This window comes from Callospermophilus lateralis, chromosome 2, assembly GCF_048772815.1.
Source record: "Callospermophilus lateralis isolate mCalLat2 chromosome 2, mCalLat2.hap1, whole genome shotgun sequence".
In the NCBI taxonomy this organism is placed as follows: domain Eukaryota; kingdom Metazoa; phylum Chordata; class Mammalia; order Rodentia; family Sciuridae; genus Callospermophilus; species Callospermophilus lateralis.
In genome coordinates, this window is record NC_135306.1 from 23,201,180 (window position 1) to 23,226,451 (window position 25,272).

General features: G+C 45.0%; 1 protein-coding gene across 4 annotated transcripts in view; it reads right to left on the reverse strand.

The window, feature by feature from the left end:
- The window catches only part of Palm2akap2 (PALM2 and AKAP2 fusion), a 457,063-nt gene that overhangs the window by 210,389 nt on the left and 221,402 nt on the right, over window positions 1-25,272 (reverse strand). For all 4 annotated transcript variants that reach the window (XM_076845693.2, XM_076845695.2, XM_076845694.2 and 1 more), the window contains 2 exons: window positions 1,306-1,420; window positions 214-235 (listed from right to left, as the gene is read on the reverse strand). In XM_076845693.2, the coding sequence (XP_076701808.2) occupies window positions 214-235; window positions 1,306-1,420 (137 nt within the window). The remainder of the gene's footprint in view (window positions 1-213; window positions 236-1,305; window positions 1,421-25,272) is intronic.

Below are 25,272 nucleotides of genomic sequence, written 5' to 3' on the forward strand. Positions count from 1 at the left end.
AATGGCCGACAGAAGCAGGAGGCAGAGAAACGTCCTTAAAGAAGGGAGGTGGTAAAGACGGGGAATGTGGACCTTCTCGGGGCCCTGCCCACAGGGCTGTCCTTCCACCTGACACCCTGGCAAAGCCACGTATTGCGTCTCCTGGTGGGCCTGGGTTAAGAGAACCCTAAGCAGGAGAAAAGCATCCATCTACAGAGGGGCAGCGGAACTTACCTCCATCCGCAGTGGAGAAGCTCTGTGGAAACAAAAGCAGGGCAGAGCGTTACGACGCATGCAGGGTGCCGTCCCTCAGCCCTCAGCCACTCCTTCCCAGGCCCAGGCTCAGAATGTGACTGTGGCAGGCGAACCCCATGCTCTCTTTTCTTCTGAGAAATTATCCACAAAACTAAGGGAATAGTTAAGGTTTATCATCCCCAACTTTTGTTTATGTTTTTGGTACTGGGATTGAACCCAAGGGCACATTACATCCTCAGCCCTTTTTATTTTTTATCACGAGACAGGGTCTCACTAAGTTGCCCAGGATGGCCTTGAACTACAAGGCCTCCTGCCGCAACCTCCTGAATCGCTGGGTTTACAGGCATGTGCCACCACGCCCCACTCCATCCCCATCTTATACCAAATTTTGATCAATTCATTATCATATTGATTTTATTAATGACCTAGACAATATACTGGGTTGTGCTTAAGAAGTGATATTAGAAAATCTCATCTTAAATCCATTTCATTAGTTTGGTTGTCTCTCACCGAGGTACTGCGGAAACAGGAGGGACAGAATGGAGGGAAGGTCCTGAGACACTCAGGGCCCACTGGCCTTCTGGATTCTCTGCTCTTTTCTACACGATGTCATTTGTTTTTACGTACAGTTAGATTTCACTCTGTATTTGAAATTCATGTCCATTTGATAACAGTACTGTCTCTGGCCCTTTTATAAAGGAGAGACTCCAAAAGCAAAATATAAGCAAAGCCCCAGGCAGAGTGTTTAATCTGCTGAGCAGGAATTGATTTCAGAGTTCTGGAGTCCAATAGGGCAAGATTTTAAGGCATTAGGCAGAAAAAGGTTTGGACAGCAGGTGGACGGGGTTAACTAATGACTCTTTTCAAGGCCTCCCAGCAGACCACGTGGTCCACGCCCAAAGGCAGGCCACTCAGCTTTAGGGATGGCATGTGATCCTCACACCCTTGTCCCTCATTTCGCAGAGTGTGTGGCTCTGACTTTTTAACACCCACTGGCCTCTTTGGTGACATCTTCCTACGGCTTGTTTCCCCATGGACAGGACTTAGAGAAATCATATTTGGTTTCTTCACCTTCTGAAAGTCCTTGAAGGATTTTTCTGTCTCTTTTAGCTTCTCCAGGATGATTTGCTCTTTGGCAGATATCTGGGATTCTTCACTTTCGAGAGCTTGGATTTCCTGCTCCAGCCTGGAAGACAAACAAACAGAGGACAAGTTGCTTTATTGTCCTGCTGTCCATGGGCAACAGAGCAGCTCTGTCCTTCCTGTGGGGTGACGTGGACCTTCCTAGCAATCTTTACATTTTGCTGAGGAGCCAGGCCAAGGTTTCCAGTTTTGTCACTGGGTAGATATTGGTTAAAGGAATACAACCCAGGGCTACCTCCATAAGTTCAAAGTCATTACTATGCAATGTGCTTTGGTAGCTCCCCTCCAGCCCAACTACTGGGCATGCTTCTTATTTGTAGATGGACAATGTTTACTAGTACAGAGCATAATATCTGAAGGAAGTAGCTTCATATTCTAGTGATTTCAAAATAACTGCCCTGCTCTCAGGATGGCCAAAAGGTGAAGGGTCAGTCTTGCTCAAAGGAAATAACACTGTTAAGAAATGGCTGGTCAATCCCTAAAAAACAAATGCCAAATGTCTTCTTTGATATAATGAGAGCAACTAAGAACAGAGCAGGGAGGAAGAGCAGGAGGAAAAGATCAACATTAAACAGAGACATGAGGTGGGAGGGAAAGGGAGAGAAAAGGGAAATGGAAGGAGACCCTCATTGTTATACAAAATTATATATAAGAGGTTGTGAGGGGGAAGGGAAAAAAAAAAAAACAAGGGAAAGAATTAAATTACAACAGATGGGGTAGAGAGAGAAGATGGGAGGGGAGGGGAGGGGGGATAGTAGAGGCTAGGAAAGGTAGCAGAATACAACAGTTACTAATAGGGCATTATGTAATAATGTGGATGTGTAATCGAAGTGATTCTGCAATCTGTATTTGGGGTAAAAATGGGAGTTCATAACCCACTTGAATCGAATGTATGAAATATGATATGTCAAGAGTTTTGTAATGTTTTGAATAACCGATAAAAAAAAAAAAAAAAAGAAATGGCTGGTGCCCAAAACCCATGGGAGGCTGCTGTCCTCTCCCTTAGTGATACGGCTTTTATTGCCAAAAAGAAGGAAGATGGAAGGGACAGATATAACTGCCCCCCTACTCTTCTGGAACTTTCCTCGTTTTTCACGCAGCCTCCTATATATTTTCCAAAAGGGAAATTTCAGCACTTCCAGGAGAATCTGAGAATATTACAGAAGAGCAGCTACAGCCATGATTTGGGGGAAGTCTCAGCAACCGTGTTCTTCCAGTGAAATGATAAGAATAATCATTAGCTTTTAGTGAGAACTTATTCTGTGCCAAGAGCTAAGGAAGCACATGGGCTACTTTATTTGACCTTCCCAGTGACCCTGAGTAGAGAATTCCATTTTGCGTATGAGATCAATAAGGCTTGGCAAGATTAAGTAACCAGTTTGTTGATACAGAGCCTTGACCCAAGGACATAAGCCAGGAAATCCGATTCCAGCTCTGCTCCTAACCACTATGCCAAACTCCTGCCACATGGGTTCTCTGGTGTCTCACGAAGTCCCTGCCTAGTTAAACACTGCATATATTGTCATGTGAGGGTGTGCTGTGAGGCAGCAATGTCCTTGGGGGTAGTGAGGGAGATGCTCCTCTGCCTAAAGGACTCCAGACTGCTGCACCTCTTGAATTCATTGGTCTGAATTCATTCTTTGGTTCATTTGTTCATTCATTCATTCATTCATTCATTCATCCATCCATCCAACCACTCACTTGTCCACTTCTGCTTCTGGCCCTTCCCCTTGCTGTGCAGGAAGCTTTGCTACAGAGGCCATCCTGCCTGTATGAATCCTCTCCCTTGCTCTCCCCTTCTTCCATCTTCCTTGGGAACTGACCACCAATTAGATTTAGAACTAAAATGAAGAGTTCAGAGTGAGATCTTCTGAGAGGTATGGATAGGCATGGCTTTGTTTAGGAATATGCTGTGCCCCTTGGAGAACTTTTCTTTATTGTTTTCGTTTTTTGGTGGTGCTGGGCGGCGGGGGGGGGGGGCGGAATGGAACCCAGGGTCTTGTGAATGCTAGGCAAGCACTCTACCACCTGAGCTATATCCCCCCAGGTCTCCTGGAGAACTTTTCAGTGTCCTTCTTGGATGTCAAAAAAAGGAACACTGGAAGGAGGAGACTTTGTAGCAATTACTTCAGGTTATGACCATAATCCCTAAGTCTGAAGGCTCCTCCTCCAAATGAACATAATGCAAATACATTCATCATTTCATTGAGAGTAAAAGTGGAAGTCTTGCAACAACTCCTAAGGCTGCATATTACGTAGCCTCCCAGGATCCACTGGGCCCCACTCTCACCAACATGCCTATTCCTCTTCAGCCTTTACTCAAAAATGGCTACTACCTGTTCACTCATATGGACCCTCTGTTGTCCTCCTCCAGGAAACCTGTCTCAAATCCTAGCCATTCTTGAAGTCTAAGTTCAGATGGCCCCGGGCCCCCTGAGGTTCTCAGAGATTCACCCCAAGAAAATAATGTCACCCTCCTTTGAATGCTCCTCAGAGTATTATTTTGGTTTATCAGGTATATTTTTTTTTAATGAAATCTATTGTATATTGGAGCATAGTTTTCAACTGAGGTGGCTTTGTAACCTACAGGAGATGCGGCAATGTCTAGAGATATCTTGGTTGCCCATAACTCAGGAGGAGTAGGACTGTCGTTACTGGCATCTAGTGAGAAGCCAGGGATGCTACTAAATATCCTGCCATTCACAGGATAGTCCCCCACGAGGAAGGATTACCTAACCCCCCCAACAGTAACTACATTATTAACTTCCCCATCTATACTACAATACACCAAGGGGAGATCACAAACACTCTGTATGCATGTGTCAAATGAATAAAAAAGAAGCCAAATCACATTACACAAAGGTGTGGCCTCGCCAGGACAAGACTGTGGGAATTTCTGAGACAGGGTGAATCTTCAGCAAGCTGGAGAGGCCAGGGTGTGGGCTGAGATGCACACTGAATCTAGAGGCGGGGGGAGCCAAGCAACATGGAAACCTCAACAGACGTATAACACTCCTTTGCTATTCCGAATGTTCAGCAAAATCTTCTACACATGTCTGTGCGAACTATTTTGAAGAGAACCTAGGAAAGGGATGTGAGTGTTGAACAGGGAGAATAAAAGACAACCAAAGACCCCAAAATTGGCCTAATTCAATGGGTAGAGCAGCTCTAAGTTAGAGGTCTCCTGAACAGCCTGGATGACACTATTGCAGGTGAATTCTGAGCAGATTTTATTGAAATCTCAAAGGGCAGAGCACTTCAACAAACATTTGGGATGTGCAGGTTATATTATTCTCAAAAATATTCCCTCTCTTCCCCTGTGCCTCTGTGGGAAAAGTACATACTTCCCTGATTCGTTGATGCTAGACTCATGGTGGGGGACACATTTCCCTCTTGACTTTGGGCTCAGCCACGTGACCTGCTGTAGCCAATGAGATGATAGCAGACATGACCCAGAGGCTTGGCTGGGCTTTCCAAGTTTGACCCCTTGTACCTTCTACTAGCACCAAGAAAAGACCTTCTCTGGGCCACTGCTCCCTCTTCAGCCCAGGCCTCAAAAAGAACACACATGGAGCAGACCTGAGCTCAGGCAAGTGCAGGCAGGACGGACCATAAGTCAGCCACCTGGCAGAGCCCAGCCTGGATCAGCAAACACCCAGCCTGCTCAAAGAAGTGTCAGGAAGAACAAACGACTTTCAGTTTAAGCCAATGAAAGTAAGGGAGTTTGTTATATAGCATTATTATGGTAACCATTCACTGAGACAGGACAAATGTGTGTATGCATGCACACATTTATGTATATTCCAATGATATATATCAATCATATGTATAATATGTGTGTGTTTTTATAGCATGTGCATATTTATATGCCCAATAACATCTGAAGCTACAAATTAGAAAGAACATAAACTACCCTGTCCCCCTACTCCCTAATCCTCAGAGAGATCTGGAAGGAAACAGGGCACGCCTTCATGAGGATCAGGACTGAGAAAACAGGAGAATATCAGTGGTAGTTGTCTCCGGGTAATAGGATTATAGATGGTCTTAATTTTGTTTTTATAATTTTCACAATGAAAAATTCACATATTACTTAACTAATCAGTTGTTTCACTTACACAAAAATACCTCCTGAGGCCTCATCCTGAGAGCTTCTCTGTTTGAAGTGAAGAGGTTAAATGGCACCCCCTAACATCTATTTAAATTTAAAACTAACATTTACTGAGCTTGTTTGGCTGCTGTACAGAACTGCAGAGGATTCTAAAACAAACAAGAGACAGTTAAAAATGGCTGACAAAAAAAAAAATGGCTGTCTCCAAGTAACTCACTTCCGGTGCGACAGCCCCAAGTGGTTAAGACTTCCCTGGGACCCGAAGCCCACTGGCTGGCCTCCCTGCTGCCACAGCCTGCCCCTGCCCTATGGGTTTCAGGGCACTGGGCTATACAGTTCAGGCACTAAAGATTTGGGTCGTGATACTGTGCTGCGTAACTGAGAAGGAAGGAGGGGTGAAACCAAACCCTGGTGATAGCAACTGAGTTTCGCCCTAAAGGGGATGACTGAGGGAAACAGACCGCCTTGGCAAGTCTCAGGAGGTCAGATCCAAGGAGCAGATTTTCCTACAAATGCACAGGTGGCCTCAGGCCAGGGTCTGGGAGCTCCGGATAGCCCAGGCCATGATGTTTCTCAGGAAAATTGAGTCTTGGGGCTGAGGAGCCTCCCAAGAGACAGCATCATGGGGTTAATAACTGTCATGCCAGCCGGGCTGGACATGCTGCTGCCTGGTAGTTTCATGACTGAAACCTAATGCAGTCTTCTCTGGAGGTGCCAAATAGATATTGCCGAGCTAAAAATAAAAAACGGGCAGGAAGTGCAATTTATACGTAAGGTTAATGGAGACTCTGAGGCCTGTGACAGGTGTAACAACAGTCTCTGACCGGCTGTGCTCAGTTTCTTCTGAGCAAAAAGCAGATTGTAATAAACTGTAAGGAAAGGTGACATACTGCAGCTGCGGAGGTTTAATTTACTGGAGATGAGTTTCCCGTCGGGGTCAAATGGTCTTATAAAATGTCCCTAACCGCCACAGAACATTGTCACAGGAAAATACAAAGGGCCTCTGGCTCCATTGTTCTCTATTTCAAAACTTATTCTCATATTCATCCATTAAACTTTATGCACACACTTTCTTTGCACCAGACTCTGCAGAGCACCAGGGACAGAGAGAAAAATCAAACACAGTCACAGAAACACATAAATTACACTACAACCCAAAGAGATGGTACCAGGGAAGAATGATGTGTTGTGGAATCATCAGTTCTGCCTAGACCTGTGTGGTAGAAACTCCAAGTAGTGTGCCCTGTATCTCTTCTCCCCTTTTTTTACACTAACAGAATCCGTATTTTGTTGGGGCAATGAGCCCAGCTTCTTCTGAAGATAAAGGCAGCCATGGCACAGAGCCGGCTAATGAGATATAAGTAAAATTGTTAGGAGGGATTACTGAGAAAGCTCTATAAAGAAAGGAAGAGTTTATGTAAGTGGCAAGCACCTTTGCTCTTTCCTTTCTTCCTGCCTGCTGCAGGGACCTCATGCTACAGAGATACATTAGTTTCTAGTTGCTGCTATAACACCCACCACAAAATTGAATAAATATCTTTACAAAATGCATATATTATGTTACCCTTGTGCAAGTCGGTCTGACATGGGGGTCACCAGGCTACAGTGAAGGTGTTGGCAGAGTTGTGTCCCTTTCTGGAGGCTCTCAGAGAAAGTCACTTCCTTGCCTTTTTTCCAGATCCCTGAGGCCATTCATACTCCTTGCCTCAGTCTTCTTCCATCTTTAAAGCCAACATGCTGCATCTCTTTGAGCATTCTTCTATAGTCACCTCAACCGCTGACATTCCTGTTCTGCCTCCATTCTCTACTTCTAAAGTTTCCTGTTATTACAACAGGCTCGTCCAGACAACCCAGGATAATCATCTCCATTTATTTACTTAACAGTACTGAGGATTGAACTCAGGACCTTGCACATGTTAAGCAAGCAATCTACTACAGAACTATGTCCCCAGCCCTTCATTTCCCTATTTTAAAGTCACCTATTTCGAAACTTTGCTATGGTTTGAATGTGATTTGAGTACATCCCCCAAAGTTTCATGTGCTAGAAGCTTGGCTCTCAGTGTGGCAATGTTGAAGTGGTAAGACCTTTAAGAGGTGGAGCCTACTGGAAAGTGGTTAGGTCACTGGGGGAACTGCCCTCAAAAGAGATAAATGTAGTTTTCAAGGGATTGCAGTTAGTTCCTGCAAGAGCAGGTTGTTATAAAAAGAGCAAATTGGCCCATGAATCCCTTTTGCTTCTTCTCTTATCATGGGATCACTGTCTCTTGAACTTTCTGTCACATGATGCAATCTACCACGATGTGATATAGCTAAGAAGGCCCTCACCAGAGGCTGAACTGATGGAGCTACCTGATGATGAACTTTCGGCCTCCAAAACTGTGAGCTAAATAAACCTTGTTTTTTTCCGTAAAGTGTCCAGTCTCATGGATTTTCTTATAGCAACAGAAAGCATACTAATATAAACCATAATTCCCCCCTGCCTTGTAACTTAAAAGTTTTGGGGACTAGAATGCAAACATCTCTGGTGGTCCACCATTCTTTCTATCATAAGGAATATGGTGCTAGAAGTAGAAGAGTCATCTTGTGCCTTCAGAGGATGGTAAGGATGGCTGGATGTGCAAAAAGAGAGAAACCACCTGGGTCCCAGATGGCATAATGGAGCAATGTACACCATGTCTGAAGTGTCTGGCCCCAGGTTTCTTATTATGAGTTTAAACCACTGTTGTGATCACAACTGAATGCAACTTCCAACTGACACCAGGTGGTAAGAAAAACCTTAACTGAGTAGGTGATACATTAGCTGGTTTTGAAGGATGCCTTCGCCAGGTGGAAATGAGAAGGGAACATGCCAAAGCAGAGAGAATAGCATGGTCCATGGCTCCAAATATTCTATGTCCCTACTTTCACCCAGGAGCATGTGGCCTTGAGTGGCCTTGTCAGCCACATCGTGCTGTAGTTTTGTGGCTCAGCATAGGCCTCAGAGAGGCCCCAGTACCCCTGTCCTCCTTCCCAATGGCTCATCTTGTGCTTTCCTTTTGCTGTGCCTTGCCTAGGCCCCATAAAACGGGTCTTCAAGACTTGGCTGAGAAGCAAGCTTCCCTCAAGGTCCAAACAAAGACAAGAGGAGGTAGGAAAGGCTGGCTGGTGAGATGCTGGGCCAGGATTCTCCCTGCTTCCCTAACCCTTTGCTATTGTCCTCTCACCTACAAGAACCAATAAATGTTTCCTTTGCCTGGGATCTTTCTGTTGAATCCCAAAGAGTACAGTCTCATACAAACTCGGCTTGGAGAGGTTTTTGCCTGTAAACTCAGCTGGGCTTCACTTCAGTGACAATGTTTATAACGCCAACAGTTCTGATATTGTTTTTGTTTTATAGGTAGTGATATGTGTGATAACAATTATAACAATGAAGATCCTTGGCCCTGTTTTAAGTGCCATACACATTATCATACTTAATCTTCACAGTGTCCTGTGAAGAGAGAGAATCTTCAACTCCCATTATACAGACGAAGGGTCTCAGACTCAGGCAGGTCACTGACTTGCCCTGGGTCACAGACATGATGACGGGCCAGGATCTGGACCCTGGGGTTCTGGCTGGAGAAACAGAAATTTTTGTCACTACTCTTGACCACCTCCCAGGACCACTTCCTCTTGACTTCTCATTCCCACAAGAAGGAACAGAGCAACACAACATGCTTTCCAGGCTCACCAGACCACAGAGGGTCAAACTGGGTGCCACAGTTTGGATCCTGAATGCCCCCCAAATGCCATGTGTCCCCAGCCCACGGTGCCATTGGGAGGCTGCAGAACTTTCAGGAGGTGGGACCTAGTGGAAGGAAGTTAGGTCCTGGTGGGTGTGCCCTTGGAGGGGAGACTGGGACCCTGGCATCTCCTCTTTCTCTCTCTCTGCCTCCTGGCAGCCACAGGTAGCAGTTTCTTCCCCAGCTGCTCCCTGCCGTGATGCTCTGGCTCGTCCAGGTCCAAAATCAACACAGCTGACCATGGACTGAAACTCCTAAAACTCTGAACCAATAAATAACCCTCCCTCCTTGAGGGTTGATTATCTCCGGTACTTTGTCAGTACTCAGGTACTATGCACAATGACAGAAAGCTGACCCACACACTGGGAATGGAAGTCACTTCACCTAAAGGCTCCTCATAATATGAAGTCCTTGAACTGTACCCCACCAAACAGGGATCTTACCTATGCTTAAAATTCTCCGTGCAGTAGCTAAGTAGCAGAGTGCATGCCTAAAATGTGCCAAGCTCCAGTACGGCCAAACAAAAACAAACAACAACAAAAAAAACCCCAAATCCTCCATGTCTATGGTGTACGCCACCTCCCAGGGAAACCCATTCCCTCTTTGGACTGCACTGATCATCAGAATGTTCACTTACAGGCTTGGCCAAGTTTGTCTCTCTACTGCTTTCACTACTTGTCTGAGTTGTCTCCCTGGGAAGTGTTGAGATCGAGGTAAGTACACACCATGATTTGTCAGAGCTCCACTCCGGAAAGTGGGAAGATCTATGGCAAATGGAACCCATCCTCCATGGCAGAGCACAGATAGGAATTGAGGCTCAGGAGTCGGGTAGAAACAGTAGGCAAAGTAAAAGAGAAGAGGTGGAAAGACCAGGGGGTGCATGGATTTCCAAGCTCCCTCTTGGAGAAAACTCAGCACCAACTTGCACAAGCAATTCATAAAATCCCGGGACCCTTGGTATATTCCCAAGCAAGCAACTCTTTACCATGGAGCTATATCCCAACCCTCAAGCCCAGCATTTTCCTGATGAGCCTTTGCACCCTTCCCACCATGGTTAAGGGACACAAGGCAGGTCTACCCCACCCTTGGCCAAACGCCCTGCTGTGTAGTTGACATGACTATGAATCTCAGAAAATACTCCATGAATATAAGGAGGTGCTGACGGGGCTGAAGGTGCTTAATTCAAACCTCTTCTCTCTTCTTGAACTGCAATTTCCCGGTTGAGCAATCAAGTGGGGTGCCTGTCTGATCCACTTGCCAAAACAAGAATCTCAGGAAGATGCTCAAAGGAGAGGAAAGTCCCATGGCTTTGTATTTAGCATAAGAATGCAGAGGAGATTGTTGGTCATTCCATGTCCATCTGCCCTTTCTTTCACAGCCATGCAACTAACTCTACAGCTGAGCCAGGTGCATTGCCCCATAGAAGAAAGTTCACATTTCCCAGCATCCTTTGTAGCTGCAGGTAGCCTGTTCTGGCCAAAAGGACGTAGGTGAAAGTGTTGTAGGGCAGCTTCTAGAATCTTCCTTAGCCTTATTTTCTTCAGCCCTTCCTTTACCCTTCTCCTTGAAATGCATATGTGTGCATGTGGAGTTCCAACTCCCACCTTGAACCCTATGAACAAGGACCAATCCTTATAGACAGAAAGGGACAAGTTGAAAGAAAGTTGGGTCCCTGAGGAATTCATAGAGCAGTGCTACCAGACAGCTTTGGCTCAGTACCCGTAGATTTTTGCTGGAGGCAGAAATAAACAATGTGTTTAAGCATTCTGGGTCTCTGTCACCTGCTTCTACATCAAATCCTAATTAATACAAGACACTTGCCACATACTGCACATATTGTTGAATTTTGAATGAGTATTCTAAGGAGTCCGCTGAGAATCTGGGGCCACAGCTAGTCACAGCCCAGAGTCTTATCAGTAACTCAGCAGAAGGGGAAAAAAATCAGCCATTGCAAGGCTTGGAATTAATTACTGCTAATCAATCTTTGTAAATGGGGCTTGGCTCCAACTGTGCTTTGTCCTTTCCCTCAGCCCCCCAATCCTTACTGCATCCAAAGCCTTAGTAGGGAAGTTTCGACTCACTGCACAATTATAATCATCCATGTCTTAGCATCTCTTTGGTGTGCTGTGTGTCAATCAGACTCCAAGAGCCTTTGCCAGCTGAATAATATCAGGAAGAGCCAAGGTGTGGTTATCTATGCATTTTAAAAACCACTGCAGCCTTGCAGTGCAACCAACCAATCACCCTGCATGTAAGATCTAACCACATGGAGCTCACCCATGACCCTGAAGTTCCAGTTACATGGTGGAAACAGAAGCCAGAAAATATGTAGTTCAGACGTGAGGGTAGAGACAGAAGCGAAGGTGGTAAGCAGCTCGGAGTTTCACCTGCCTAGGTTTTCCCCCACCCTTTCCTTGGGAGAACAATATCCAGCTTCTTTGCTGGGGGAAAAAAATCTCTAGGATTCCTATTGGATTTGGTGAAATGATTGATCAAAGTGTTCATATCCTTGGCCAAGGAGTGGCAATCTATCTAACCCAAGCCAACTAGTCACTTGCCCAGAAATCTGGGGCTTGAGTCAAGGGCAAACTGCTCCTACAAAAGGACTCTGAAGACATTGTCCCTTTAGTACCTGCTGCTTGGATCTCCAGGCCAGCCGGAGACCTGATGCCAGGGAATCTCTTCAATCCATTCTAAGACTGTTAAGCCTTCTTTTTTTCTCTGCCTCTATCTTAATATCAGTTTCTATATTCCAGTTAGAGCACTTGGAAAAATACTGTCTGTTTTCGCACTAGTGGACGCTACAATATCCCTTTTCCACCTTTCGGGAAGATGGTACATTTGTTTCTATGGCAGTCCCCAAATATTTTCATTGTGACTCAATTCATAAGGAAACAGCTTCCTTTTATTTAGATGAGTGTATCTGGAGTCACGGCAGATTGTTTGACACTTTATAATGAAAAATCGTCTGTGGCCCTTAAATAAACAGAGGATTTCCACTTCTCCTTGTGAAAGAACAGGACCTCCCTGACTACAAGGTGACTGTGGAAATTCAAACCCTTTTCATCATTTTTAATTTTTTTCCCACATCATCCCTGAGACAGAAACAAGAATGAGAAGATAAAGTCCCTTTAATAGGTGTAGCTCATGTCCTTTCCCTGTTCAAAAACTCCTAGTGACTTCCTACCACCTCCTTCCCAAATCCAACCAGACTTCCCAGGCTGGATGCTCACTGCTCCACATTCTGCTCCGACCCTGTTCCAGCCTGACACTGTCCTCTGCTGAAACTGACTGCTGGGTACAAACGCCCAGGAGCACCTCCCCGCTCCCAACTGTACTTGCTGGAAACAATCACAGAAGCCCACGTTGACTTGTGACACTTTAGTAAAGTGCTCCTTAAGTTCCTCCAAACGGATCGACTCCCCTTTTCTAAATCTTCATAGCATTTTGAGCCTTTTAGGCCCCAGGTACCTTGAATTGAGCTAAAACCCTAAGCATCTTCCCAGTCCTACTGGTCCCACCTGTTTCTCAAGTGGACACTTGTTGAGAGCTAGGACCTCATATTCTATCACTGTACCTCATGTTCTGCCCTGTACAGACAGATGCTCAGGAAGTTTACTGAGTGAATGAAAAGCAAGGGCAACACACACATAGACTTTTAAAGTGTTTGATAGTAAAACTGACTTGGAGATGGTGATATGAAACATAATTTTTTTTTTTTAAGTCTTGGCCTGGTTTCACTACTTTCCCCTCTTTTTTTTTTTCTCTCTCTTTTTTTTTGGTACCAGGGATTGAACCCAGGGATGCTTAACCACAAAGCCACACATCTCAAGCCCTTTTTTATGTTTTTTAAATTTAGAGATAGTGAAGTTGCTGAGGCTGGCTTTGAACCTGTAACGTGATCCTCCTGCCTCAGCCTCCTGAGTCATTGGGATTATAGGCGTGTGCCACCATGCCTGGCTTACATTCCCCTCTGAATAACAAATTTAAATATCCAGCTAGTGAGGGGAGAAGAAGAACGTCAATATCAGATTGATTTATATCTCCGTCTCAGTATGTAACGGGAACTTAGAAGCACTTTTTGTTACTGATTGTGACGCTACCCAGTTTAACCCCAGAGAAGTATAAGTGAAAACCTGTTTCCCTCTAAGTTTTCTTCAGCCCACAGAGGCCAGCCTTTCTCTCCTCTTCCTAAGTGTTTCTTCCATCTGGACTCACACGGCTCCCACCCTCAGAGCATGTGCAAGTTGATTTCTGCTTCAGGAAATCATTTCCAAGCGGGAGCTGAGTTTTGATTTCTTGGGTGTAATTCTTACTTGAGTCTGTTTCATCAGAAATAAAGAGTTTTGATTACAGGAAAGTGGAATGATCTCCTTTCGAAGCCCTGCTTTTCTCAGTGATTTATTTAAGCTTTGGTTTCCCCCCAACTGTCTCTTTTTCCAGGAAGAGGGGAAGTCCTGTCCAGCCTCACCCTCTTACCTCCAACCTCTCACTTGGACTTTCCCGTTGGAGGTCAATGCTGCCACCTGTGCCCCTGGGCAGGTCCCTTTGGGATGACATTCTATCAATCATCCCCTCTCCCCTGTGTCTTCAACCTTTCTCCAAGATGTCTCCTTTCAAGAGTCCACAAAAAATAAATAAATAAACAAACAAAATTTCTCTCCACACTAAAAATTGGCAAACTTCTCTTGACCCCGCTTCCTGTTCCAATGACTACCCGATCGCGCTTCCCAGATTCCTCCAAGGGCAGTCACTGCCTGCTGCCTCAACAGCTCATGTCCTCAGCCTTGTGTCCCCTCGCTCCCCTGTTGTTTTATCTACTCTTGATAAATCCCATGCCATCCTAACTGATGCCAGGTAATCTCTAACCCTCTGCAGTGTGACTATCTGAATTCTTCCATTTTATTTTTTCATTCACGGATTTGCTGGAGATGGAACTCAGGAGCTCTGAACTACTCCCCACAACCCCAACTTCTTCAACTTCAAATACTCTGTTGACAGCTGGGTGCATCGGCACACACCTGAAATCCCAGCAGCTCAGGAGGCTGACACAGGAGGATCAGGAGTTCAAAGCAACTTAGTGAGACCCTGTCTCTAAATAAAATACAAAATGCTGGGGATGTGGCTCAGTGGTCAAGTGCCCCTACGTTCAATGCCCGGTACTCCCCTCTCCAAAAAAAAAATACACTGTTGACATTTTTCTTCCCCTGTGGAGGCCAGGATGCTATAGTCTGTTTTTGTTAGGCAAGCACTCTACCAACTGAGCTATTTCCCCAAAGATGCTATATTCTTGATATGAGTCCCTCTTATACTTTTTTTTAAGTGTTTATGTCTTTCATTGCTCTTGTTGGTTCAATGGTCTAGTTGGTTTACTGGTTCACTGTACAACACCTGAAGCCTAGTTAATCAGGTCCAGCCTTATGCTGTAATTCCTAACAAAGTCCGACATCTACCCAACCACCTCCACCTCCAGCATCTCTCCTGAATTCTAACTTCGATGTACATTTCCATTTTTTAACCCCTCCCTGTCCCTATGGATCTCAGGTGTCTCAAACCCACCATATGCAAGTAAGACCAAGCTCATGTTCTCCATAAAGCTGTTCCTCCTCTGGTACTCTTGAGCTTAGTGGCTGCTACCAATGCCAGTCATTCTATCAATCATATAACCTGGATGTTATGCTGACCTCTGACCTGCCCCCCTCCAGCAATCATTACACACTTGCAGCTTGAATTACAATGGAAGTGTATTCCGATAAACTCATCATGAGTTGAAAATATCATGAGACAAAAATGCATTTAGGGGCTGGGGATATGTAGAGTGCTTGCCTAGCATCCACAAGGACCTGGGTTCAATCCCCAGCACCACACACACACACACACACACACACACACACACACACACACTATATTTAATGCACCTAATATGCCACACTCCAGCCACAGTTTAACAACACAGTACACAGTAGAGTATGGGCTGTTTCCTCTCACAATTATGGCTGATAGGAACACGACTTGCTGCCACAGCCCAGCATGGAGAGATCTTACCACCTATCACTAGCCTGGGAAAAGATCAAATTCAAGTTTAAAGTGTGGTTTCTACTGAATATGTATGTATTGCTTTGCACCATCAGAAAGCTGAAAAATTCTAAGCAGGCATCATAAAGTTAGGCACGTTCTATATATCTTATGAGCCACCAAGTCTTGCTGATTTAACTTACAAATCTCACACCTGCTCCTCTTCAGCTCTGGTACAGGCTCTCTCCTTCTTTCCCGTAAATGCAAGGACCCTCCCAACAATCTCTCTGCCTCTCACCAGGCTCATCTCCCTCAAATCCAGACTGTGCCTGGACACAATGGGGATGATTGCCTGGTGGAAACCCCACAGGGCCTTCTGCCCCTTCACAGGACACACACTCCCAGCCTCCAGGGAGGATGGATCCCTGCACACCGGATGTCCTTTTTTTTTTTTTTTTTTTTTTTTCCACTCAGTGCCTTAGCTCTGAACACTCCTTTGCCTCAATTGACCTTGATCTCTCCCATCTCCTTCCCCTGGGTAAACAGGATGTATTCTTTAAGAATTTGCTCTGGGGGCTGGGATTGTGGCTCAGCAGTAGAGTGCTTGGCTAGCACAGGTGGGACCCAGTTCAATCCTCAGCACCACATAAAAATAAAGGTATTGTGTTGTGTACATCTACATCTAAAAAAATAAAAATAAAAATATTAAAAAAAAAAAAAAAGAATTTGCTGTGGTCTAGTAACCAAAAGCTCCATCCCCATCCCCAGTGACAATCAATGACAATTTAAGGTTTATTGCTTTGCTAGCAAAAGAGAAGCACAGGGGACTCCTGTCCCAAAGGCTATTATAACTCTCCAGATCAGGGACAGGGGTTTTAAAGGAACTTCAAGAGTTACATTCCAGGTGTGCTCTGGTAGGGGGTCCCTGGGCGCCCTGGTGGCTGTTAGTATTCACTGGTTAATTTGGGAGAGATTCACTTCCTAGACCTTCTGCAGACATCTCCTTCCAGTAGTGGGTGTGTTCATTCAAGGGCAATAACTAGGGGAAGAAAAGACAGCACTGTCTCCCTAATCTTGTTAGGGAGGAAGAAAAGGAGAAGAGAGGAAAAAAAAATTTTTTTTTTTTTTTTTTTTTTTTTAAATAAGCCTTAAACTCTGCACACGCCTGTGATCTCAGCAGCTCCGGAGGCTAAGGCAGGAGGATCTCAGCCTCAGCAAAAGTAAGACACTAAGCAACTGAGTGAGACTTCGTCTCTAAATAAAACACAAAATATAGCTGAGGATGTGGCTCAGTAGTAGGGTGCCTCAGAGTTCAATCCCCAGTATATCTCTCTCTCTCTCTCTCTCTCACACACACACACACACACACACACACACACACACACACAAAGCCTTAGAGCAACGAGGTTATATTCAGAAGGCGAAAGGACCACTGTTCCAGTCTTCCAGTCTCATCTCTTTCTGGAAGTCTTCTTGGTGCCTTTCTTATTTGCCATCTTATCTCGGGGACATATTTCTATCTGCAAATTTATCCCAGTGTATCTAAAAAAAATTTTTTTTAGTTGTAGATGGACACAATACCTTTATTTTGTTATTTTTGTGATACTGGGGATCAAACCCAGTGCCTCAAGTATGCTAGGCACATTCTCTACCACTGAGCCACACCCCAGCCCATATCCCACTGTATTTTAACCACTGGTTTATGGAACTGAAGCTCTCACTCAAGCTCATCAACACTATGACAGTAAGCGCCATTTCTTCTCTTTCTTTGAATATGGATGGCTTCTAGCATCCATCTACCTTGGCTGGAATGAGGAACTGGCTCATTAAAATTTCTCAAGTGGGCTGAGGATTTAGCTCAGTTGGTAAAGTGCTTGCCTCGCGTAATAAGGCCCTGGGTTCAATCCCCAGCTCCACAAAAATACATAAATAAAATAAAATGAAGGTATTGTGTCCACCTACAACTAAAAAAGATTTTTTAAAAAGTTTCCAATAAATGTTCGCTAAGCAGATGAATGTTTCAGTGAACGCATAAATAGTTTCTCAACTGGAGGTAGCTTCAAGGCAGATTCATTGGCTCAATTTCTTCAGTAGAAAATGATTTCTTAAAAGAACAAATTCAAAATAACAGCAACTCTGGACTCTGGACTCAGTATAAACAACTGATTTGAGAGAAACTTGTTGCTGGGCATGGTGGTGCACACCTCTAGGGACCCAGTGACCCAGGAGGCTAAGGCACAAGGATCACAAATTCAAAGCCAGATTCAGCAACTTAGTGAGACCCTAAGCTCTTAGTGAGACCCTGTCTCAAAATAAATAAAAATGGCTGGGGATGTGGCTCAGTGGTTAAGCAACCCTGGGTTCAATACCCAGTAACCACCCCCACCCCCATCAAAAAAAAAAAAAAAAAAAAAGCAACTTTTCTTATTTGCCTTCTCTGAGATAAGGGACCTTAGAAGGCAACTATTATGTTTTCTAATCAAAACTGTTTTCTTCAAATATTCCCAATATACAATTTCATTGGATTCCAGGTGTGCATGGCTGTGTGTATATGTAATTGCTATTGTTATTCATTCTATTCATTCGGGAGCTCACCTAAATAAGATCAGTGGTGGAAGACATCCAGATACTCAGGAATTGGGTCAGAACAATGTGGAGACTCCTGGCCTTTACTCTGTTCCACCCTGTGATTCTCCTTGAGTTCACCCCTTCATGCATGAAGCATGGGGCTTCCATACCAGATTGTGAAATTTGTTTACGGGATACATCCCTCTCTGTTTCCTCATTGTTTTTACCCTGTTTACTCATTGTTTTTACCTAAACCCAGCATTCTGTGATAGCTTTCCTGATGAGTAAGGCTAATTCCCATTAGCCTCTCTGTGCGTGCATGTACCCCCAGGCGGCTTCAGTCACAGCTCTTATAATTGCCCAAAGTGGCAATTACCAACATATTTTTGCTTGCTGTCTGTACTGGAGGTCACTCGTTGCTTTCAAGATGCTTGAGTTAGCATCTCAATGAGTCATTCATTGAAAAAGATTATTTCATGTCCCACAAAATTAAGGGTAAAAATAGCTAACATTTATTGAGCATTTACCAGGAGCCAGACAATGTGCTAGTTTATAAGCATTATTCATTCCTCTGCACGCCTCAAAATAACTACTACAATAATCCACTCTTGACAGATGAAGAACTTGAGGTCAAGGAAGGTCATGCCACATATGACCCACCACTATTACGTGGCAAAGACTGGGAAACCGACTGCCAGATGGTGCTGCCTCCTTCCTGCACATGAAACATCTTTGACACCAGAAGTTTTCAGTATTTCCTTTTTTGGGGGGGTGGGGGTTGGACAGGAACAGAATTTTCTTTTCCAGGATCTTGATCAAAAAAGAGGTGCTGTGGTTTAGCAGAGAAGTGACTAGAAGCTCCACCCACCCATCTCCCACCTCAGCTCGGAACCGAACACGGGGCTCCTGCAACGCCAGAGCTCACGTCTACTGCAGGACCCGGGTTCTGAAAGGGAGCATCTGCTCCTGCAGCCAACTGCTCTGTGGGTTTCCATGAGCTGCCCAACAGGCTGCTGAAGAACCAACAGCCCTTCTGGCCCGTGAGCCCTGGAGGGGAGGCTTTTCATCTGGAAGGTACAAATGGCAGCTTAACTGAACCTGTGACCAACTCAGAAGGCGGTTGGAGGCAGGGCCTATGGCAGGGCCTGGAGGTTGGGTGAATCCAAAGGATTCTCCCTGAAGGAAACTCCATCCTGGGTTTTGGTTCTGTTCCCCCCCACCCACACATCTGTGTTTTCCATGTTTGACATTACCAGGTGACAAGTCCTTTTCAGAGGAGAAATGTGTCGCCCACTGGGATAATTCCAAGGTTATTCTCAGAGTTCCTGCTCAGAAGAGATCAAGCCAATCAGGAAGCTCCTCAGCAGGGGCTCAGCCCAGCGGATTGTTTCCTCTTGGGTGCTTCCTGCTATTGTTCTGGGTGGTGTTCTCAGAGGCCCGGCTGCTCAGCCTGTCCCTTCCTCTCCCCAGAGTGGAGGGCTGCCACCCTGCTGTGGGTCAAGGTCTACCAGGCTCAGAGATTGGGAACCTAGCAGGGAGACCAGGGCCTGAAGTGAAAATAGGGGGGGTTCCCGGCCCAGGTGGCCAGGGAAGAAGCCACAGCACTTAAATGCTTGGGAAGCACCCGTCTCTGGTCTCTGTGAACTTGAGGGAGAAGTCTGAAGTGTTCTGGGTCATTTGGTAATATTTATCAAGCAAGCGTTGAGCTAGGGGCAGAGAGTGGCGCCCGGTCTCTCTTTTGGGAAACTCATCACCAGATGAAGGAAGAAAGTATGTAAACAATTATAACATGGGACTCAGGCCAGGCGTGGTGGCACATTTCTGTAATCCCAGAGACTCAGGAGGCTGAGGCAGGAGGACTGCAAGTTGGAGGCTAGTCTCAGCAACTTGGCAAGACCCTTAGGAACTTAGAGAGACCCTGTCCCAAAATAAAAAATAATAAGGATGGGGAAGATAACTCAGTGGTAAACACCCCAGCCTGGGATCGAACCCATCTCCAGTGCCAAAAGGAAGAAAAAGGACTCAGTGAAGCTCTAATTGGAAGTCCCGTGGGATGGGAAGAAAGAGCATCCAGTGTTCTCTAACTCTGCTTAGGGAATGGGCCTGGCAGGATTTCAGGAGCTTGATACTTTTCTGTAAGATCTTGAAGGATGAGACAAACCATGGACACCTTCGGAAGGCATGTCTGGCCAGGTGACAGCATGGATGACGGGCTCTGAGTCAGAATGTGCAAGAAGGGTCCTAATGAGTGAGGAGGATCTGGGAAGGAATGAGGACCGGAATGTACTCATGACGGGGAGGGTCAGGTCCCCTGTGTGATGGCTCATGAACGCCGCCCTAAGGAGTCTGATCCTAAAGGCAACAGGAAGCCATCTGAGTTTCCTGTTTGTTCATTTTAAAGGAGTAAGGGGATCAGCTACCTTCTAGAAAGACTATGTCTGCGAGGAGAATGGATTTGGATGTGTAAGAGAGGCACAGAAAGCATAAAGGCCAATTAGAAGTTGTCCAGGCAAGAGACGCTAAAGCCATACATAGCCTGGTCTACAGTGGGGAGCTAGAAGGTTCCATTTTTGATGTTGACATTATAATACCTTTGAGGATTTTCTAAGTCAATCTTTTGGCAGTGGTGTGGTCCCAAAGGCTGGGCTGGAAACAATCAAGCAACAATAAATTGCGAAACTATAATCAAAAGAAAAAAGATGAGGTTGCCCAGTAGTTAGAATTTGCATGAGGTTAGAGAGACCCCAGGATTTCCCTCCTTCCCATCTCACCCACCTCTCACCCTCCCTGGCAGCCCAGCTGCCTAAGGCACACAAGGCTCCTGTTCTTGAAGAAAAGGTATTTCTGCTCCCGTGGGTAGTCTATGGTAAAGTTTTGGCTAGGGCATGAACTTGAACCTCAAGCCCTAATAAAGGACTGAAAGTGTCTCAAACCCATGAGTTCCCGCTGCAAGGGCAACCTGCCCCAGCCTCAAGGGCGATATCACTGGCCACAGACGGAGACGGTTTGGAGGAACAGACTCCAGGATTATTATGGGATCTGGCAATTGCTAAGACTTCTCTTCCTTAGAGTCAGGAGGCTACATCAGCATCCGGTGCTACACATTGCAACCCTGAACTGTTGGTTTCCCCTTAGCACAAGTAATGAAGCCTCTCTCTCATTCCCCTGCCATTGTTTTTTTAAATTTTTAATTTACACCAATTCTTAAGATAGAGTAGTGTTATCTTTTTTTTTTTTTTTTTTTTTAGTTTTCGGCGGACACAGCATCTTTGTTCGTATGTGGTGCTGAGGATCAAACCCAGGTCTCACGCATGCCAGGCGAGCGCGCTACCGCTTGAGTCACATCCCCAGTCCCCCCTGCCATTCTTTCACAATAAGACATTCTGTCTTTAAAATGTCAGTCACAACTGGATATAATCCCAGCAAATAAGGAGGCTGAGGCAGGAGGATCGTGAGTTCAAAGCCAGCCTCAGCAAATTAGCAAGGCCCTAAGCAACTTCTTGAGACCCTGTCTCAAAATAAAATATAAAAAGAACTGGGAATGTGGCCAGTGGTTAAGAGCCTCTGGGTTCAATCAAAAAAAAAAAAAAGTGAGAAGGTCCTAAAGGATCCTTTTCCAGGGGTTCTGCTGGTTTTGAGGCAGAAGCAGAACCATTGTGGCTCTGGCTCATGGGCGCACCCTTGTGACCTGGAGGCTGCACAGACCCAGAGATGGAATAGCCTCAGGGGAGGAGTCCAGGCTGCCCAGTGTTCTGAGGCTATGGCAAGCTGAGTGGGCCCATGTCCCACCACATTTATTATGGAGTTTTTAGGCAAAAACTTTAGAAACTAAAAATGTTTAAAATATTTCCTGGTGAACTTCATCCCTATAAACTTTACCGTAATTCAGTAAAAAAGATAGCTGGATTCATAGTCACAGCTATTATGCTGAGAATGTTGCACTGAGAATGATATAGAATTCTGAGGTTTCCAGCCCAAAATGCTCTCTGTAAGAGTTCCCTTACATCAGGAGCCTGCCAATAGAAACTTCCAGGTACAAAATAATTCATCGGTAAGGATCAAAGCAAAAGGGTAAAGCCAAATTAGAGTAGCTTTTGGCAACATGTTAGGCCCAAAGGAAAAAAAGTCACTCAAAATTTATCCAGAGATTTTCACTTTTAATTGAGGCCCACTGTTATGGACCATTTAAAATATAAATCTTAGAGATAGGTTGAATACTCCTTTTCTGAAATGCTTAGGACCACCAGAAATTTTGGGATTTTAAAATTCTGAAATATTTGTATATGCATAATGAGATATCTTGGAGATAAGACTCAAGTCTAAACATTAAATTCACTTATATTTCATATATACCACATACACAGAGCATGGAAGTAACTTTTTTTTTAAACAGCCAATCTTTTTTTTATATTTATTTTTTAGTTATAAGTGGACACAATATCTTTTATTTTTATTTTTATCAGTGCTGAGGATGGTACCCAGTGCCTCACACATGCAAGGTGAGTGCTCTACCTCTGAGCCACAACCCCAGGTAATTTTTGAAAATATTTTAAATACTTTTGTGCACGAAACAATGTCCATTGGTATGAGATCTCCCACCTGTGGCATCATGTCAGCATTCAAAAGGAGATTTTGTAGCACTTCAGATTTGGGATTTTCAGATTAGGAATGGCCCAAATAATTCTTTTAAAAAATGACTGCCTCTTCCTGCAGTTTGGCTCGCAAAAGATTAGCACCAGGCATCTCCACATTCAGCAGGGGTTCTGCTCCTCAAGTTGCCCTACCATATTTGTCATTTCTGGATCCTGAGACTAAAGGATAATTACCTTCTGAAAAGCATAAGGACACCTCACCATTACCTTTGACCATCAGAACTCCAGGGCAGGCTACACTTAGTTTGGAACTAGGACAGAAACTTTAGTATAGGAGGTTGCTCACTGAGGCTATGCCCTGGGATCAGAAGTAAACAATTTTGTGTGAACAAATGAATGATTGCAAACTTCCAGGACACACATGAGAATCCTCATATTTCCACAAAATCTAAACCATACTACTACTACTACTACTACTAATACTAACAACAACAATGGCAAACATTTGCACAATGCTTTAGAGTTCACAATGGCCTTTCACAACAATTGGGAATTATTTCATTCCTGTGTTATTGAGAAGAAAATTGGTTGTGGGAGGGAACAGAGAAATTAGCATCCAAATACCTTTTATGTTATAATCTGATTTGTGTTAAGTCTCCTTGTTTTAGCCCAGTGGAAGCAACAGGGTACCTGCAAACCAGTCGCGCTTAAGAGTTTGACTGATCTGCGTTTGTGAACACAGCTTTGCCTCTTCCTGGCTGGGCACTGGGGTCAGCTTCTTGCTCCTTTTCCTATTACAAGATGGTTACAATGAGACATGTGGAAGAGTAACTGCAAAATTATGAAGATTAAAACATCTCAGAATACTGCTTGCCATGGAGGCAGTATTTAATGTTTGTTCCTCCTCTTTCAGTTCTTTAAAAAAAAAAAAAAAAGCCTGGTATAGTGGCGCATGCCTATGATCTCAGCTGCTTCGGTGGCTGAGGCAGGAGGATATCAAGTTCAAAGCCAGCCTCAGCCACTTAGCAAGGTAGTAATCAATTCAGTGAGACTCTGTCGCTGAATAAAATATAAAAAGGGCTGGAGATCATTTGAATGCTTAAAGAATAATTAAAGAACTAATTATTGGCTTCAAGAATCGTAAAAGTTAAGATTGTATGTCCTTCTATGTGTTAAAAATAATTCAAGGCTGGGGCTATAGCTCAGTGGCAGAGCGCTTGCCTAGCATGTGTGAGGTACTGGGTTCAATCCTCAGCACCACATTAAAACAATAAGCAAATAAAATAATCCTCAGCACTACATTAGAAAAAAAAGCAAATAAAATAAATGCATGCTGTCCATTTACAACTACAAAAAGAAAAAAATAAAAACTTAATAATAATAATAAGTCAGAAAACTGATCCAGAAAATCAGAGTGAAATCCTCTGTGCTGGAGAGGCTTATATTCACTTGGGGAGCCATCTAGTGGCAGGTAAAGTCACTCCACAAACAGAGGGACTGGGGATTTGGGTAGTGTCTGATTGCAATGGCAGTCCTTCTGTGAATGTGGTGTTGTGAGGTTTCCTGGGAAGAGAAAGTCCATCATATGGGTGTTAACATGTCCACAACCCTAAACACTTCGTAAACTTGTTCTCACAGGATCAGTGCGCTGGCCCCTAGCGTTGCACACAGAAGCCTCCAGCTGAGCCACAGAGCCAGTAACCTAACTTGCCACATGCTCTGTAAAACCTGCTCAGAGGGCCCCCTCCCTGAGGGTTGAGCCTGGGAGTATGTGAACTATCTTCACTGAGACCTTGCCTTCACAGGGACCACGTGACAAATGGGCTACACAAAGGCCATAATGAACCACACAACCAATGACCCAACGCCTCTGACACTCCCCGCCACAAAGACCAGATACAGTGCTGACAGGGCCCCAGGGCTCCTTCTACAGGACGTGCGCCCACTCGGTCCTCTCCTCCCTGAAGCTGGCTCTGTAGGCTTCGCCAGAACACGTGTGCCTGGTCTTTTGCTTAAGGAGCAGCTCCTTCACCCATATGTCAGGGAACTCACTGTCCTAGGCCAGGAGTGATAACTGGCTTGTGAGGTCAAACGTGAGAGGAGGTTCCTGAAGGCTAGGGGGTCTGATGCAGAGCGGGGGCATTTATCTCTGCAATCCCAGCACTGAGCACAGACCTGCACCAAGTCAATGCGGGTGCCTGGGGGATGGAGGGTGGTGCACCCATTTGCCTCCCCGTGCTCTCCTCCTATCTGGACCACAGTAAGGGTATTGCCATGGCCCCCCTTGAATAGGGAGTTCCTCCTGGGGCAAGAACGGGTCCTCTGCATCTCTGGATTTCCAAAGTCCAGCCAGGGCTGACAGCATACTACATCACTGGGAACCGAGGTTCTGCAATGTGGCCGTGGTGTCCTCCACTCTGAGTGCTGAGAAGTGGCTGAGGAGCTAAACACGTTCATAAATGCACTCCATCTGTGAAAGAACTGAACTCAAAAGAAACAACCACTATAGAAGAAGTCATTAGTGGCCTGGCCCCTGACAATGGACAAGCAGCTTCCTTGCACTGCCTTTCAGGGGCCCAAAGCAATGTCAAATGAAGGGCAACTGAACTACGGACTACACAATGCTGCTGTTCTGACAACATCTCTCCCATGAAGGCTTTGCCTCCGGCCAGAGAAAACGGAATCCACAGAGGATGATCTGTCTGATGCATAAGGAGAAAAAGATAAGAGGAAAACAACAAGGTGAGCGGGCACACTCTATGCTAAGCATTGATTAGACCCCCTACTTACATTAACTAAATTAAGCTTTGCCACAGCCAAATGAGATGCACATCATCGATTCCTGATTTGA